General features: G+C 44.5%; 1 protein-coding gene across 6 annotated transcripts in view; it reads left to right on the top strand.

The window, feature by feature from the left end:
• SMOC1 (SPARC related modular calcium binding 1) overlaps window positions 1-16,089 on the top strand; it is a 139,121-nt gene that overhangs the window by 113,800 nt on the left and 9,232 nt on the right. For all 6 annotated transcript variants that reach the window (XM_052782337.1, XM_052782340.1, XM_052782339.1 and 3 more), the window contains 2 exons: window positions 1,402-1,507; window positions 11,123-11,370. In XM_052782337.1, the coding sequence (XP_052638297.1) occupies window positions 1,402-1,507; window positions 11,123-11,370 (354 nt within the window). The remainder of the gene's footprint in view (window positions 1-1,401; window positions 1,508-11,122; window positions 11,371-16,089) is intronic.

Genomic DNA, 16,089 nt, shown 5'->3' with positions numbered 1-16,089 from the left:
CCTTCTCATTACTGCAACAAAAAGCTCCTTTAAGTGAGTGGTCTACTCTGGCTGCCATAGCAGCTTACCCATTACAATGCTGACATTTTCTGGACCATGTGCCAAACGAGTGCTGGGGGGGGGGGGGGGGTGTAATGCACATAATATGGAGACAGGCGAGGGACTGTTGGTTAGCTATTGCAGGGAACAGAGCCTGTAATACAGCAAAGGAGGGAGTTTTGTCAGATCAATTTGCAAGCTGCTTTCAGCTGTCAAGGGATTACAGTAAGTTTCTGGTGCTCTGTTTGGGGTACACGTGCTTCTCTGCTTGTCCGAGAAAAGCAGAAAGTGTTGACGCTGCTGTATGTTGCTGGGGGAGGCTGTTGTCTGACGTCTGCTGCCGTAATCAGCTGACTAATTGGTAGTGCATGGTGGTTTGGGGAAAGAGAAGAGGTGAGGGATGTCGTGATGGCTTCTCTGTCACATCAAGAGAAGACAATAGGACCGGAGGTGATGGATTCTGGACAATAGATTTGGAGGTGGTGGGTTGAAGTTAAGTATGCTCGTTTCTTGGTAGCCTAGAGCAATTGTTATGGTATTAATGTGGTAGTAAATGAAGCATGCTTTTGCTCCTTTAAGAAGCAAGGAAACAGCGTAGATTGCCTCATAAAGGTGAGGAGATGGAGAATTTCATCTCAGCTGTGTCGTAACAGGCTGGCACTGTTCAGGATAGGAGGTTCTGTCAGTCTGTGGTTATGATGGTGGGGAACTAGACAGCCTCAGCACTAAGTAATGGAAATGGTTACCAAGCTTGTCTTTAGCCCGCTTTGTCCTGGTTAAGCCAGCAGTGACTGGGGGCGATTACCTCGTGTTGACTTAGACTGACATGTTTCCCATGCAGTGTGATCACGCAAAGAACTGAATTACTGTGGTAGCTGCTGGCAGGCAACCCTCTCTGTGCCTGAACAGGAGAGTGCAAGCAACAGTCCTTGCTTTGGCCCCGTGCTTTGGGAAGCTTTAAGCTGTCAGTTAGGACCTCAGAACAGCCATGTTTGCCGAGGAAGATGACCCAGGAGGTAATGAGTTGTTTTGTAAACTTCTCTACAAATGTCACCATGGGAACTCCTGTCTGCCAGGCACTTCCAGCACATCCCTGTGGTTATGCTGGTAGAGAACTGGGAGCGGCCATAAAGCTAACCACACAGTCTTCCTGCCAGATATTGTTGGTGACCCTGTGTGTGCCTGGACAAAAGCTGCAGGACAAACTGCCATGCAGAGAAACCCACTGAGGGATTCTTTTGCTTTTCCTTAGGGACTGTGATGATGACTGCCATGTTACAAACAAAGGAGGTTCTGGCTGAACTGGGGTAGGAGACCAATCCTGTGTGTTCTTGCATTAAACCTCCTCTTTTCTCTCTGCAGGCTGCCCAGAAGGGAAGAAAGTTGAATTTATTACCAGCTTACTTGATGCTCTGACTACGGACATGGTACAGGCTATTAACTCAGCAGCACCTACTGGGGGTGGGAGGTGAGTCCAGAAAGCACTCAGGCTGAATGCCACCAAGGTGGCTGCAGAGCTCGGGGTGCCCCTGAGGTGGGGGCGGGAGGGAAAGGTGTTGCTGTGTGCTGGTTCAGGTTCCTCTGGGTTGCTGGGAGAGAAGCTGAGGCTGCATCTTCAGCCGCTGCTCTGTCCTGTCATCGTAGCCCTGCCTGCCTCCTGCCACCCCTCCTCCCTGGCAGCTGCTCCACCATAAAGGTTAGTATAGCCCATTTGAAGTGTGAAATGAGAGCTCAGTGGGAGGAAGTGGCTTGTTCTTTTGTCCCCTGGTGCATGAAAAGACCTAATAAAATGCAAATGGATTGAAGGAGACCGTGTGGCCTAGTGGCTACCACAGGGAGTGAAGAATGTGAACTGAATTCTTGGCAGTACCAGTGCTGTGGTTTTGCTGTGGGGCTGGAGCCAGCCTGCCGATGAGGAGAGGAGCTGTTTTTCACCGCCCTCCCCTCTGACCAGCTGCCTGTTCATCCATCCCTCTTCGAAGGAGCAGCAGGTCAGGCCTGTTGCAAGAGGTGGGCAGAAGTCTGCGTTTCTGGGGAACTGGAGAAAAGCTGAGGTCTTGTCTCCCCCTTCTGCTTGATAACAGCAAATCCCCTTAGCGCAGCAGCTGCAGTGCTGCGGCAGGCCAGGCCATTGAGAATGGACTGTCATGGATTTAAAAGAAGTGCTGTGTTGCCTTGGCTAGGCAGGGCTTCTATGCTTCTGGATTCCCCCAACTATAAATGGAGTCAGTACTAGTTTAGCACGCAGGGATGCCACAACGACTAGTGTGCTCATGTTCATAGGGGTGTAGAGATGAAGGAGGTGCCTCTGTGCATGTGTTACTACCATGGGTATTGCTCCAACATACTGAGAGTAATTTTGATCCCCTGCTTTCCTCTTTCAAAATGTAGAAGGAAGCTGTGCCATCTTTAACTACTTAAGACAAAAAACTTCCTGGGTGGCACCTCTGTGCCCCTTGGTTTCAGTATGGATTGCTTGTGAACCTGTATGGTTTTAACTTCGCATTTGGACCTTACAAATCAGGCCAGTGGCTGAGTGCCTGCACGCTGAATATTCCGTAACCCATCGAATTAGCAGTATTCGCCTAGCATGTCTGTATTCATATAAACAGGATGAAAAATGCCCCAAGGATGGGAAATAATGTCGTTCTCTCCCAGCCATAAGCATTCTAATGTCAATTCTGTCTAATTTGCATGGTTCAAATGCAATGGGTAGGGGTGGCGGGAAGCCCTGGAGAGTATCTGATATTTGTTTGGCATCTTTGGCACTGGGACTGAAGCCCAGCCAATGCCATCATCACTCTTAAAATAAAGCTTAATATAAACCAATATTGTAGAGACCAGAGATATATGCCCCCACTGCACTTCTGTAAACCAGCAGGCTTGCTTCCTAATGTTACCCAAGCTTTGTGTATTTCTCAGCTTTCAATAGAGGCCTTTCTGATAGAATTTTTCACTGCCCAGCTCTTCACACAGTCATCATGTTGATTTATTTTCAGCTCCAGTGTCAGCAGTCCAGTTGCAAGGGGAAAAAGAAATCTTTTAGCAGCCTGTCTTTTGTAAGGCGAAAGACTGCTACCACCCAAATACTCTGCCTGCCCACAGCCACGATGAAATTCAGGAAACTGCTCTGGTGTGAACTTCCGTGTGCATCAGCTAGGCTAAGCGCATATCCCAAAGAAAGTGCGTCAAGCTTTTCCATCCCACCATGCCATGATGGGACCATTTATTTTGAAAAAAAAAGCATTTCAAGGAATTTTTGGTACTTACATAAAATTTTAATCAGTACAGCTTTCATTTCATATGGATTTGCAGAATTGGGAAGCTGTCCCTGCATAATGAGTCCTGCTTTCCAAGTTTCCCAAGGGGACGAATGTCCTGAGTCCTCTCTTCAGGAATATCTGAAATTGTCTGGGTGACCTAACTTGACTTTGGCACTGGAAATGAAAGCTCTTTTCAAAGACGAAGGGATATTTTACCTATAGGGTTAATCATAGGGCTAATTCATTTCCAACCTTAACAACTAACAAAATACTGGATTTATGACAGTGCTTATCCTGTATCTCCCTGGCCCAGGTTTGCTGAGAAGGTCATGTTGAAAAGAAAAGCTGGAGATCTGGCTACCTGGTTTTTCTTAATGTCACTCATGTCAGTTTTAATGTCTTAACATCAGTTTTCTTATTTGTGAGGCAAGCTTCACCTATTGCAGGCTCTTATCCATCTTTGCCATAATGGTGGCAGAATAGATTCTGTATTTAAACACGCACTGGTTCCCTCTGTAGCCTTCCTCTTTCTGTTCCTTTACAGTGTTCAGCATTTCATCCTCCTGGGCCTTTTTTAGAGTTTGAACAAATGCATCCAATGATCCAAGGTAAATTTTTAATGTATCACCAGCAAAGCTTGTGCCTGTTGCAGGGGGCAGGCCAAGCAAACAGCAAGCCGTACCCCCATGTCGACTGGCCCTATATGTTGTCCTATGTATTTTAATCAATCAGAGAAGCAGCAAGTAGGAGTTTTGGGGAAGGGGGGACTATTCCTGTTTCTCCATGGCAGCAGAGATGATGCTGGCATACAATATGTGTCTTTAGTATCAACATTAAAATATAGGACCAAACGCAGAGAAGAGCCTTTCCAAAATGTCAAGGACTGAAAAAGCCTAACAGTGAGAATCTTAAGGAGCTCAGCCTTCCTTAGCGTATTAAAAGAAAGAAAAAAAAGGTTGAAAGATGATTTCATATAATCTAAGTATCTCCATAGGGACAAAAGCTCTGCAGGCTCTTTATTCTAGCAGGGAAGAACATGATTAGCTGAATATAAACAAACTTGTGATCAAAATTTCTTTAAAGCGAGGGCAATTCTAAGGCAGAATGAAGTCATGAGGGAGCTGACAGATTCCCTCTCTCTAAGGCTTTCATCTTAAGCCTGATGCCTTTCAGAAAGACTTGCTTTAGTCAAACCCGAGTTATGGTCCTAAGAGTAATTTGATTCACATTCTGTGAGTATGTAATACAGGAAATCAGATTAGATTACCCTGCTGCCTTCAGTCTGAATCTGGATACACGAGTGAAAACTTCTTGCATTTGCTGAGTGTCTTCATCTTCAAGACTTTACCTACTTATGCTGCAAAGCTATCTGTGGCCTTGCAGTTAATGTCCATATTAGCTTTTTTTTGGGGGGGGGAGCATGGGGAGAAACGATGGAGATCTGCATTTAAAGTACTACATAGAGCTGTGCTAAATTGCAGACTTTATACTTGGCACACACAGAAACAATCTAGTAGCAGCAAAGTGAGGCTGTACAACTTGGATTGCTGCAGGCCATGTAAGTAAAACCTGATAAGACCTTTTTTTTTTTTTTTATTGGGCATGCTTAAAACGACCTTGTAATCCCTTATAGGTCTTGTCTCGTTTAAGCAAGTTCAAAGCTATTGACTTTAATTGAGTTACTTTTGCTTTACAATAATGTAAATGAGATGAGAACTTCCCTTCCTCATGGCCCTGGTTTATATTACAGCAAAATAGCCAAGTAGACTTCATTTAGACTTTTGAAACAGAAAATCTCTGGTAAAATTCATTCTTAATTTTAAGTTTATGTAATAACTCCAAGGCACATCTTGTTACTGTATGTTTTCAAAGTAATTGAGGGAGCGCTTGTAGGAAATTGGTTTATTAACCAGTGTTTAGTACCCTTTTTGAAAAAATGCATCATTGAAATTGTTCATGTATAAATCCTATATAATAAGAGCAGGACTTTTTAAAATTTAGACTTCGCTTTAGTACATTTTAGTCTATTTTCTAACTCTGACATATTCGTATCACACAGGGCCTAAACTAAAATAGACCAAAGGGGGATCCCAGCCTGGGTGTCCCTGATCTGAGAAACTCTCTTTGGTCCCTGCCAATTCAGAAATGAATTTTAGTTGCCAAAATACGTGCACTATGGCTTGCTACATTATCAGCAAAAATATTACTGCCCTGTGGAATTCAGGGTTAAAAGGGCAGCTTACAACAGCCACCCTTATCATGTAACACAGCGGCTGTGTCCCTTCATTTTAAGTTGCCAATTATTCCTCATGTAATAGCCCTAAAAAATACTTCAGAAAATTGCCCCCAAGGTTCCCTTTCATGCTCTAGTTGAGCAGTTTGAAGCAGGCAAGCACAGCTCACCACATCTCCAGGGTGTTCTGAAGCCGAGCCATGTTTTAATAAAGATTGACGCTTTCGAACAGTGCGGGGAAGTTAATGCCCAACTCCTATTGCATTTCAATTGAAGTTGGATACCAACTTCTCTTTGTGCTCCTATGGAAATTCTAGCCTAATTAAAGATACGGGAGAGTTCATGTAAGAGGACAATCTTGAACAGTCAATGATGAGTGAAGGGAGGTGATTTTTAAACCTTCTAAACGATTTATCCCACAATCTTCAGAAAAGTGTTTGGAATAATGTTTCATACACAACTTAGCTGGAGGAGAGGAAGAAACTGGGCCTGTAATAGGAAGATAAGTTTTAACTGTAGAGGAATTATGCATTCCCTGTAATGAATTTGGACTGCGTAGTACCCTTTTGTTTAGTCTGAACACAGTTTAGTTTTTTGTTGGCTTCTTGATTCTTTGGCTACAGGAAAGGGAGAATAATAAAACAGATACAGGATCCTTTTGCAATTCCATTAGAGTAATACTCTTTGATTCAAGCCATGTTCCACCATTACAGCCTCTAACTTTAGAATAGACAACCACGAAGAACAAGAAAAGGAGACTAAAAAGAGGAAGCAGAGCAAGAACAATTCTGAATTTTAATTCAGTTTGTTAAACTCACTGCTTTCCACCACTCCCGACAGGCACCTTGGTGGACATCATCAATGCTGTCATGGGTGTTGACTGGCAGGGTCAGTCCTGTCATTTCTTTACCTTTGCTCTCATCTGTTCTTCATTCAGCAACAGCACCAAGCAATGTATATATCCTTGCAAAATATTTTCAGTTCATAGAAACCTACAACTTTAACTCCTGTAGACATCCTGACCACAAACATACCTTGTGTGTTAGGAGTGGAAGCTGGACTAATTTTTTTTCTACTCTGTCACTTCTGCTAGCAGCTTCTTGTCCATCAGTGTTCTTTCATCCTGGAATAGCTCCCTCTGGTTTATAGTGTCTGTTTGCAGTCCCGTTGGGTGATGTTAGGCTGGTCTTACTCCCCTCCTTCTGCCTCAGCTGCTATTGTTGCTACATAAAGTTTATATTACAAAAGAATAGGTTTTCTAAAGGTCTTCAAACAGGTGATCATCTGCTGGGTACTTCAGAGTTTGCAACCTCGCTTTCTGTCAAAGCAGTATTTTGTATTAGGATTTTCTGTCACTGCAACAGTACTGTGGGTCCCTGCAGCCTTTGCAGTGGGATGCAGTGGGGCTGCAAGTATTCAGGGAGCAAAGGATCAGCTTTGGTAGGAATGGACTTCAGTTTACTTAGTAAAATTTAGTGGGACATATTACACTTTGACAGCACAGTTCTATGGAAGATAATGTGATTGCACACTGTACACGGTTCTGTATGTGAGTAATGTCTGACATTTGCTGCTTTTGTATACTTTACCCTATATACCTCCCCTTCTTCCCTACTCCTTCCCACTGAGTTAACTCCTCCTTTCTTGCAAGGGGCCTCAAGGGCTGGAAAGCATTACAGACTGCATGCAAAGTGCATATTCAAGCTGTCTATTTGATGTTTTGGCATATTCTTCTCTCTCTGCTCCAGAATTCAGTGCAGCTGCAAAAGTGCATGCCCATGTCTTTTCATAGCCTCTTTGCTTTCTGCCTGTACCCCAGTTACACCAGCTGATATGAAGGTATTCTGTGGAAGTGTCTCGACTGGAAAATAGTATTGTTAAAAGTAACAGTACCTTAAACCATATCTCCAAGCATAAGCCACCTAAGAAATAAGTATTCTCCTCCTATGAGGGAGCTGATAGCACGTTATACAGGAGGAGGAGCAAAAGCCTACTTAGAGAAGACTATGTACTTGATGCCAACAAATTTGTAAGAAAGGCGAGAGAGTAGGTTCCCTGTCCTAGACTGTTAATGACAGACCATGCTTCTCTTCATTGTTGGACTGTGGGTGGGCTTATGCTGCATAATGCAGCTAAACTTGCTGGCTTATGTATGGCAGCAGTCCAGCAATAGCAGGTTAGATTTGGAAAATCAGCTTGCACAGAGCTCTTTGCTTACCAAGCACTCATTCTTTAGGATTGATTGTTTTGCCATAGAGTGCTAAAGAGAAACAATTAGGAAGAAAAGTGAGTACAGCTGTAATGTAGTCAACATGAGAAGACTGTCTGCATTTTGGTAATGTCTGTCTTTGCTAGGTCTTACAAAGCTGCTGCAGCACTGGAGTGAGAGACTGGAATTCAGTGGATTTTTGTGTGACTGGTGTAAGAGCAAGAGATGTTGTTTTGCTGGGGGTTGAGAATGTACAAAGCAGCTTTGTTCTCTCTTGGTTTTTCTGATCCCTTTATGGTCTGAATGAGAGGCAGCCCAACAAATGAAGTTTGCGTGAGGGCTGACCTATTTCTCATGCAACAGCAATGGAGAGGTAGTAGAGGGAAATTCCCCTGGAATATTCCTGCAAAGCCTGTGCTTGCAGGACAGCTAGAACCCCCAGATTTATTTCAGATGACCCAGCAGGTGTGGTTGTTGTCATGGCACATCATCAAAGCTGGGCGGCTTAGCAGTGCTGTGAAGTTGCATCAATTCTTGTTTCATGGATGGTGCATAAGTGTCTTGCATGGGCAGCTGTCAAAAGTCAAGACAGTTAGATATGGTGTTGTAACCTCAGCCTTCTTTAGTGTATCATGTAATTTCACGAGCCAGGGAGATATGGCTGCACTGAGATGATGTGGATCCTTCCTGTGCTGGGATTCTGGATGATCATCAGAAAGGGCAGGCAACCAACTCAGGAACTGCAGTCCTGCTAAGCCAGCCAACAGGAAGTGGTAGAAACTCAGAAATGGCTATACCTTCCTTCCTCTTACAATCACAGCAATCAAACTAATTCTCTTTAGCTCCATTAGCATGCTGCAGTTTTCAGCACGAGCTCTCAGCATGTTTGTAATGGCAAAAATTGATATATCATCACCTCATGAGTCAATGTATTTGTATTAGCCTGTGGATTTCCCTGATGTTCTTTATGGAAGTGCTAGAGAGAGCTATATTGCTTCTCTTGGTAACTCATCAGAGCTCCTCCTTGGTGTGCCTCTGAAGAAGAGGCACTTCTAAGTCCTGCTTCTGAGTGTCTCTTCAGCAGGTAGAGGGAAGCTTGTGTTCCTGTCATCTTTCTGCTGTTGGTTCTAAGATGCTCTGCTATTTTCTCCGTTTCTGCCTGTCCAGTTGTGGGCCTTCAGGAAACAAAGGGCAGACAAAGGTGTGGACAAGGGGAATCTCACATGCAAAAGCTCAGGTTTTATTCCTCTATCTCAGCAAAAGCAGAATATTGGCCCTTGCAATACAGGAATTCCCTGTGGCTGTTGGAAATGTGCTAGTCTTCAAATGATACCCAGTTCATTTCCAAAAGGGAGAGAGGCCAGTGACTGTGTTCATAAATGTCATAAAAACAAGCCACAGGATGTGTTTTTATTCTCCCCTGTCATCCTGGTCTTCACATACAGTTTCAAGGCTCTGAAAAATCCGGGCACTCCCTTAGCTTCCTGGGGAGATTTTTGCAATTTCTGCTTGTCCATAGGTGGCTCCAGGGGCTTGCCTTGTATTTTGGCTCCGCAAACTAAGCCAAACTGATTCCCAACCTCTTCTTCCTCCCCCACAGTGTTTATCCCACCGTACATTGACCAGATGCTGTGACTGAATGCCAGGCTGCTTCTCAGTTAAAAACTGAACGATGAAGGAGATAGTTTGAAATAAAACTTTGGGAAAAATGTGGTGCAGTTTATTTGCCTCTCCCTACTGTGTGTGATTACTTTTTTCGAGGATCCAGATGTCTCTGGATAGGGGCTACCTTTCTAAATTGTATCCTCGTTTGTAAAAGCTATCAGAGAAGGTTAATGGGGATCTCTGATCTCCACCTAAGCTCCAGTGCTTGCTTTCTGCATGTTGCAGACTCCCCTTCACTAGTGATTTAAATTACCATGGCAGTAGGGTAGGTTTTTTCTTTTTCAGGCTCTGCAGCTGCGTTTTAGAGGCAAAACTGGTCATACTGGAAGGTCAAAAGAATTTTCTTCCTTCCAGTTCCCAACAAAGAAATTTTCAGTGACCCTTTAAATATATATCCTACCAGTATCTGAAACAAGGTTGGTGACAGTCTTAAAGTGCATTTTATAAGGTACCTGGGTTCATACTTCCCCATCAGCTAGAATGCTGAAACACACCAGAATCTGGCTGCCCGCAGCACGCAACTGACCCTCTCTCACTGCTGGGGAAGGAATTAGGCAGCAGCTGGAGGTGTCTCCTGGAATAAGTCAGAGCAACCACTGCCAGTGTAGTGTGTCTGACTACCTATCCACTAATTTCCATGCACTGAAATGCTTTATTCTAGTGAGGAAAAAGGCTCAAGTCTCAGCCTCATTTCAGCATTATTTCAGCTTTCTCTGTTGGCACACTCATCACATGGAGAAAAGATGGACTAGCTTAGTGTGATTTTTAAAGAATTCTTCTTTAGAAAGAGTTTCTTCCCTGGTTCTCTGTATCACTGAGGAATAACCCCTTTCCCACTGCTGCTGCAGAACACCAGACGCCGCTTAAATGGTACGACATAACAGTGCCTGTTCAGTGTTGGCTTGACGTTGAATGGCAGCATTCTCTATTTGTGGATCTTCAGCTGTTGCTTTTCCTCCTGCTCCTCTTCTCCTCCTCTCTGATATTGTTTGTTGTTGTCCACGGAAAGAAAATGTGAGCCACATAACGCCAAACTTGTAATATCACAATGAGTAGGAAATGAAGCAAACTGAAGTTGCCAGTTCCGTAGTATTGCTTTTAATGGATTTGTGGTGCTTATCTGCTGTGGAATTCTTGTACATAAATCAACCATGTGAAAAGCATTAAATATGCTGAAAATACAGCACAGGAGTTCTGATCGTATAAATAGATACAGCAAGAATGTTGCATCTTGCCAAGGACATTTTCAAATAATGAATGTGTCTTGCATGAAATTAATTTGTTCCCTTTCTGAAGTCTAGATGTTGCTATCACAGAAACTACCATGACAGCTGACACTCATGGCTTTCCTGCTGGTAACTTGAGTGAGAGTCCAAGGGTCAAAAGGACCACGGAGGTTGCCTCCTGCCCTCTAAAGAGAGATCATTCTGGGATTAGGCAGAGTTTCAGCAACTGGTGTGAGGAGAACTGGAGCTACTGAGGGTATCAGTCTCCAGGAATCTCTTGGCACCACTTGTTAATGCTAAAGGACATTTTTAGAAAAAGTTCATCTCTCTGAAAAGAGCCCAGCTAAAAGGAGGAGATTGTAAGACCTGCGTATTTTGTCTGCTTTAAGTATGGCATAATGCGTGTCAGCTCTGGCTCCTCAGCATGTGCTTGACAGTGTTGGTGAGAGCACCCACTTGTCGGGGGCCTGTGCTTCCTCTGTTCCAGGTTCTCTGAGCCAGACCCCAGCCACACACTGGAGGAGCGAGTGGTACACTGGTACTTCAGCCAGCTGGACAACAACAGCAGTAATGACATCAACAAGCGGGAGCTGAAGCCTTTCAAGCGTTACGTAAAGAAGAAAGCCAAGCCCAAGAAATGTGCCCGACGTTTCATTGACTACTGTGACCTCAACAAGGACAAGTCAATCTCGCTTCAGGAGCTCAAGGGGTGCTTGGGAGTCAGCAAAGAAGGAGGTGAGTGCCTTTGCTTCCCCGTTGCATGAGAATGAAAGACTGACATTGAGTTACAGCAAACTCAGGAATCCATGGAGTTAAAGCAAACTCGGGAATCTCTTTTCTCCCAGGTGAATCAAAAGTGCCACGGTTTGTGTGAGAAAATGAGTGGGATTAATACCCTGCCACGCAAATGTAGTTCATTATTTGCGTTATGGCTCTGTCTCACATCCCTTATGATGGACCTTTGTGCTAAGCACTATACAGAAACAGGGCAAAAAGATGAGCCTTGCGCAGAACCCTGCTTGTACTGTAGAAGTCCTTGGAAACCATAGTTCAGATCAGGTCCCTTCTGAGTAATACACTAACAATATTCTGTTGTCTCAACCATGTAGGTTGGATGATGTATGACCCAGCACAGACCCAGTCCTTCTCCAGAGACCCTGTTGACTAACAGAAATAATATTTATTTTCATTGCTAAATCCAGCATGCAGGAAAGCGGATGACGCAGAGAGAACAACTCAGAAAGCGCAGGGCTGTACTGTTACCCTTCTTCAGAGTTAAATTGCACTTTAAGATTGGGGGAGAAGTAGGGCATATGAATAACGTATTTTCCTTTCTGTTTAGTGCCTGAGCAACCAACTCGCCCTCCTTCCTTTTCTTCCTCTTTCATCTTCACCTCATCTTCTGTTGGGACCTGGACCAAATTGATATTTTTGGAAATTTTATGAATTGAAACTGTTCAACCCAAATTCAATAATTATCAGTCATTCTTGACTGTGGGCAGACTTGCTTGGCAGGAGAAGGCAAACAGGGAGATTCCAGGGGACTAATTTCCTGTGCAGGTGTTTTGGCTGTGTGGACAGCTCTTGTTATAACCATCGTGCCAGTTGGGAAGGGTGGGTAGCTTGGTTTCGCCAGGCTTAACCTTTCCCTAGTTCTTTCCTCAGGTTTAGCACAAGTGGGAAGGGAGTCGGTGCATTCGGGTGTTGGGAAATTTTCTTTTCTAGGTGCTTTGTAAACATCTTAGTTATTATGATAAGCCTGTTGCATTACTTGTGAGCTGTGAGAAGCATTCAGCTTCACTAGCTCCGTGGAAGTTTTTTTCTTAGTCATCGGTACCTTACTGAGGAATGACATACCAAAATAGCAACCCTGTTCCTTAATTTTATTACCTTCCCAATAAGAAGAATATGCCAAATGAGTTTTATTGCTATTTGGCCTGGAATAAGACCCTCTGGAATCTGCTGCCTTGGCCAACCAACTGTTCAAAATTTAGTTTATGGAAAGGGGGGGGGGGGGGGAAAGGAGAGAAGGAAGAAAATGTGAATCTTTGAGCCTGTGTGAAGGGGAAAGAAAGTGAGACATTGTTGTGAGTGCCCAATTGCCCAACTATTTGCTGAGAACACAGCCTTGACGTTTCATGGTTTCTTCTGTTGTATGAGGACAGGATTGTGTGCAAAAGGAGGCTCTGACCTCATTTTATCATACAGCTCCACATACCTACTAAAGGCCTGATAGACCTTGAGGATCAAAGATAAATGGGTAAGTTATGTGGAAGGAGGGCCGAGGGGGGCTAAAGGATGGTGAGGGCTAAAAAGACGTAGAGGGGGCAGTGCAGGGAGCAGGTACTAACATGTAGGAAAAAACTGAGTACTCTAGAGGTGCAGTAAGCAAGTTTGTGATGGATCTTTTTTAAGAAGTCATGAATTTGTGAGGTGATAGATGACGTGTTTGCTCTACTTTCTATTCACAAGAACTTCTAAATTAAGAAATAATCGGTAGCTTACCACTTCTCCAACTTTCCCTTATCCTGATCGTGGGTGCATGCAGTCAGTCAACTAGTCCGTGTATTTGCTCTCCGTTTCTTTCTCCATACCATGGCCTCCAAACATCTGCTGGGGCTGAGGTCACTGTGGGTCCAAGCCCAGAGCTAGTTCGGAACCTTTTTGATGACGTACTTTCAGTTGTAAACTGCCAGTCAGATGAAACAAAACTTTTCATGGAAATGTTTATGTTTCAACAAAAGCTTTGCTGGAAACATTTTTCTGGTCTGGATTGTATGAGGAAGGGTTGGAGGGAGGCAAGGAAAGTCATCATTTCCCCTTGGTATACTTCATTACAAATGAACTTGCCTCAGATGTTCCAAATCCTGGTTGAGTATCCAGCAGCATAAGGACTAAAATTAAGCAGGTCATCATTCCAGGTGAGTGTGCCTCCTGCTAGGCAAACTGAACACTTGTAATGATTTTGAAAATAAAACTTAATACAAATTTTGTAGGATTTGGGATGGTGAGGAAAAAAAATGTTAAGGCTTCTGCATTTTTGTCAGTGTTTTGCTTTTGGGGTTGTTTTTGTGGCCAGTTCCATCCAAACACGGAAATAGTGTTGCTTGAAGGAAGCACAGGGCATAGATAAATCAGCACTGTTATATGCCTCTTGGGCACTGGATAGTCTAAATAAATAAGATTTATGTGGGAGGATTCAGCTGGGATATTCATAAGGACAAAAACTAAACCTGAGCTCTTTCCAGTTTAGGATCAAATCTGTCTGAGATACCTAGTCCTGTCTGTCTTCCCCTCCTCAGCAGGTTCTTGATGCCTGTGGTAACCTAATATGTGGGTACTGCCAGCCAGTGGTTCTTCAGTGGGGAAGACAGCTATCCAGTCCACCAGCAACCCTTCCTCTTTTCCATCCTTGTGATGACTGTCATGGTTTAACCCCAGTCAGCAACTAAGCACCACACAGCTGCTCGCTCAATCCCCTGCTCCAGTGGGATGAGGGAGAGAATCAGAAGGGTAAAAGTGAGAAAACTCATGGGCTGAGATAAAGACAGTTTAATAAGAAAAGCAAAACAAGGAATTCTTTCACCACTTCCCATCAGCAGGCAGGTGTTCAGCCATCTCCAGGAAAGCAGGACTCCATCACACGTAACGGTTCCTTGGGAAGACAAACACCATAATTCCGAACGTCCCCTTTCCTCCTTCTTCCCCCAGCTTTATATGCTGAGCATGATGTCATATGGTCTGGAATATCCCTTTGGTCAGCTGGGGTCAGCTGTGTCCCCTCCCAGCTTCTTGGGCACTCTCAGCCTCCTCGCTGGTGGGGTGATGTGAGAAGCAGAAAAGGCCTTGACTCTGTGTAAGCACTGCTTAGCAATAACGAAAACATCTCTGCATTATCAACACTGTTTTCAGCACAAATCCAAACCATAGACCCACACTAGCTACTATGAAGAAAATTAACTCTATCCCAGCCAAACCCAGCACATTCTCCACCCCTTATTCCATACCATTTATGTCATGCTCAGTTACCACACTATCCAATAGAACCTCATTAACCACCACCCTCCTTCCCATCCTTTGATATAATACCCAGATATCATTCCCTTAGTCTGTGGACCACCCCTGTAAAATATCCACGAATGTCCATTGAGTTCATTTAGTCTATGGCTTTGGGCTACATCTGTTATGATGGTCACTCAGGACAGGAGAGGTGGTGTGTTGTATGGAGTTACTGGGCACCAAAGCCAGCTCAGGTTGGGTCGCTGCTGCACTTGCTCTGCTTCTTGTGAGGCTTGTCCTTCATTGGTTCGGGTGGTTCCTGCTATAGTAATTCCTATAACATGCAACTCAAGTCCCAGGTTACAACAATTTAAAGGTATATCCATTACAATCTCTACCCTTGGTCCCTTTGGGCCAGGTTATAGGGTTTAACATTGCAATGAACTCCTTCCCTTGCTCCTGCACCGGCTTGGACTTACCCATGGACTGCAGTCCCTTAGGGGTGTACCTGCTCCAAGTGGAGCCTTATCTATGAGCCACAGTCTCTTCAGGGGTGTACCTGCTGTAGCATAGACTTATCCACAACCACAGTCGCTTTGAGGTACTATTCCAGCATGGCCTTCTCCATGGGCCACAATGCCTTCAGAGATATACCTGCTCCAGCGTTGCCTTACCCACAGCCACGGTCCCTTCAGAAGTAAACCTTCTCCAACATGGCCTTACCCATGGCTGCAGTCTCTTCAGGGGTGTACCTGCTCTGTACCTCAGGTCACGGGCCCTTCGAGTTCACACTGGAGTTCCAGCTTGTCCAGCAGCACAGAAGGAGCAGCAATGCCCTGGCCATCTGCCAGCCCAGGCACATCGCCGTTGCTGTTATCAAAATGTACCCAGGCACAGCAGTCAGATGATAAGCAGTGCAGCAGTACAGCAGGCAGCGTAAGCAAAAAGCAGCCGCTAACGAGCACTAGACTCTAATATACAGTAAGGCAAGCAAGCTCCATGGCAAGCACGGGAGCCTGCCATTTAATAGCTAAACAGCAATAACAGCTATAAATTCAATCTAGCACATTCCAGTCAAACCTGTTGTTATCTTGAAGCCTTCGAGTCCCACGCTGGGCACCAAAAAGGACTGTTGTGGTTTAACCCCAGCCGGCAACTAAGTCCCACACAGCCGCTCACTCCCCCCCCCTTGGTGGGATGGGGGAGAGAATCGGAAGGGTAAAAGTGAGAAAACTCATGGGCTGAGATAAAGACAGTTTAATAAGTAAAGCAAAAGCCGTGCACACAAGCAAAACAAAACAAGGAATTCTTTCACCACTTCCCATCAGCAGGCAGGCATTCAGCCATCTCCAGGAAAGCAGGGCTCCATCATGCCTAACAGTTACTTGGGAAGACGAACGCCGTAACTCTAAATGTCCCCTTCTTCTCCCAGCTTTATATGCTGAGCGTGACATC

Source organism: Harpia harpyja, chromosome 3 (assembly GCF_026419915.1).
Source record: "Harpia harpyja isolate bHarHar1 chromosome 3, bHarHar1 primary haplotype, whole genome shotgun sequence".
In the NCBI taxonomy this organism is placed as follows: Eukaryota; Metazoa; Chordata; class Aves; order Accipitriformes; family Accipitridae; genus Harpia; species Harpia harpyja.
Note: the sequence above shows the minus strand (reverse complement) of the source record. Positions and strands in the feature narration are given on the sequence as shown.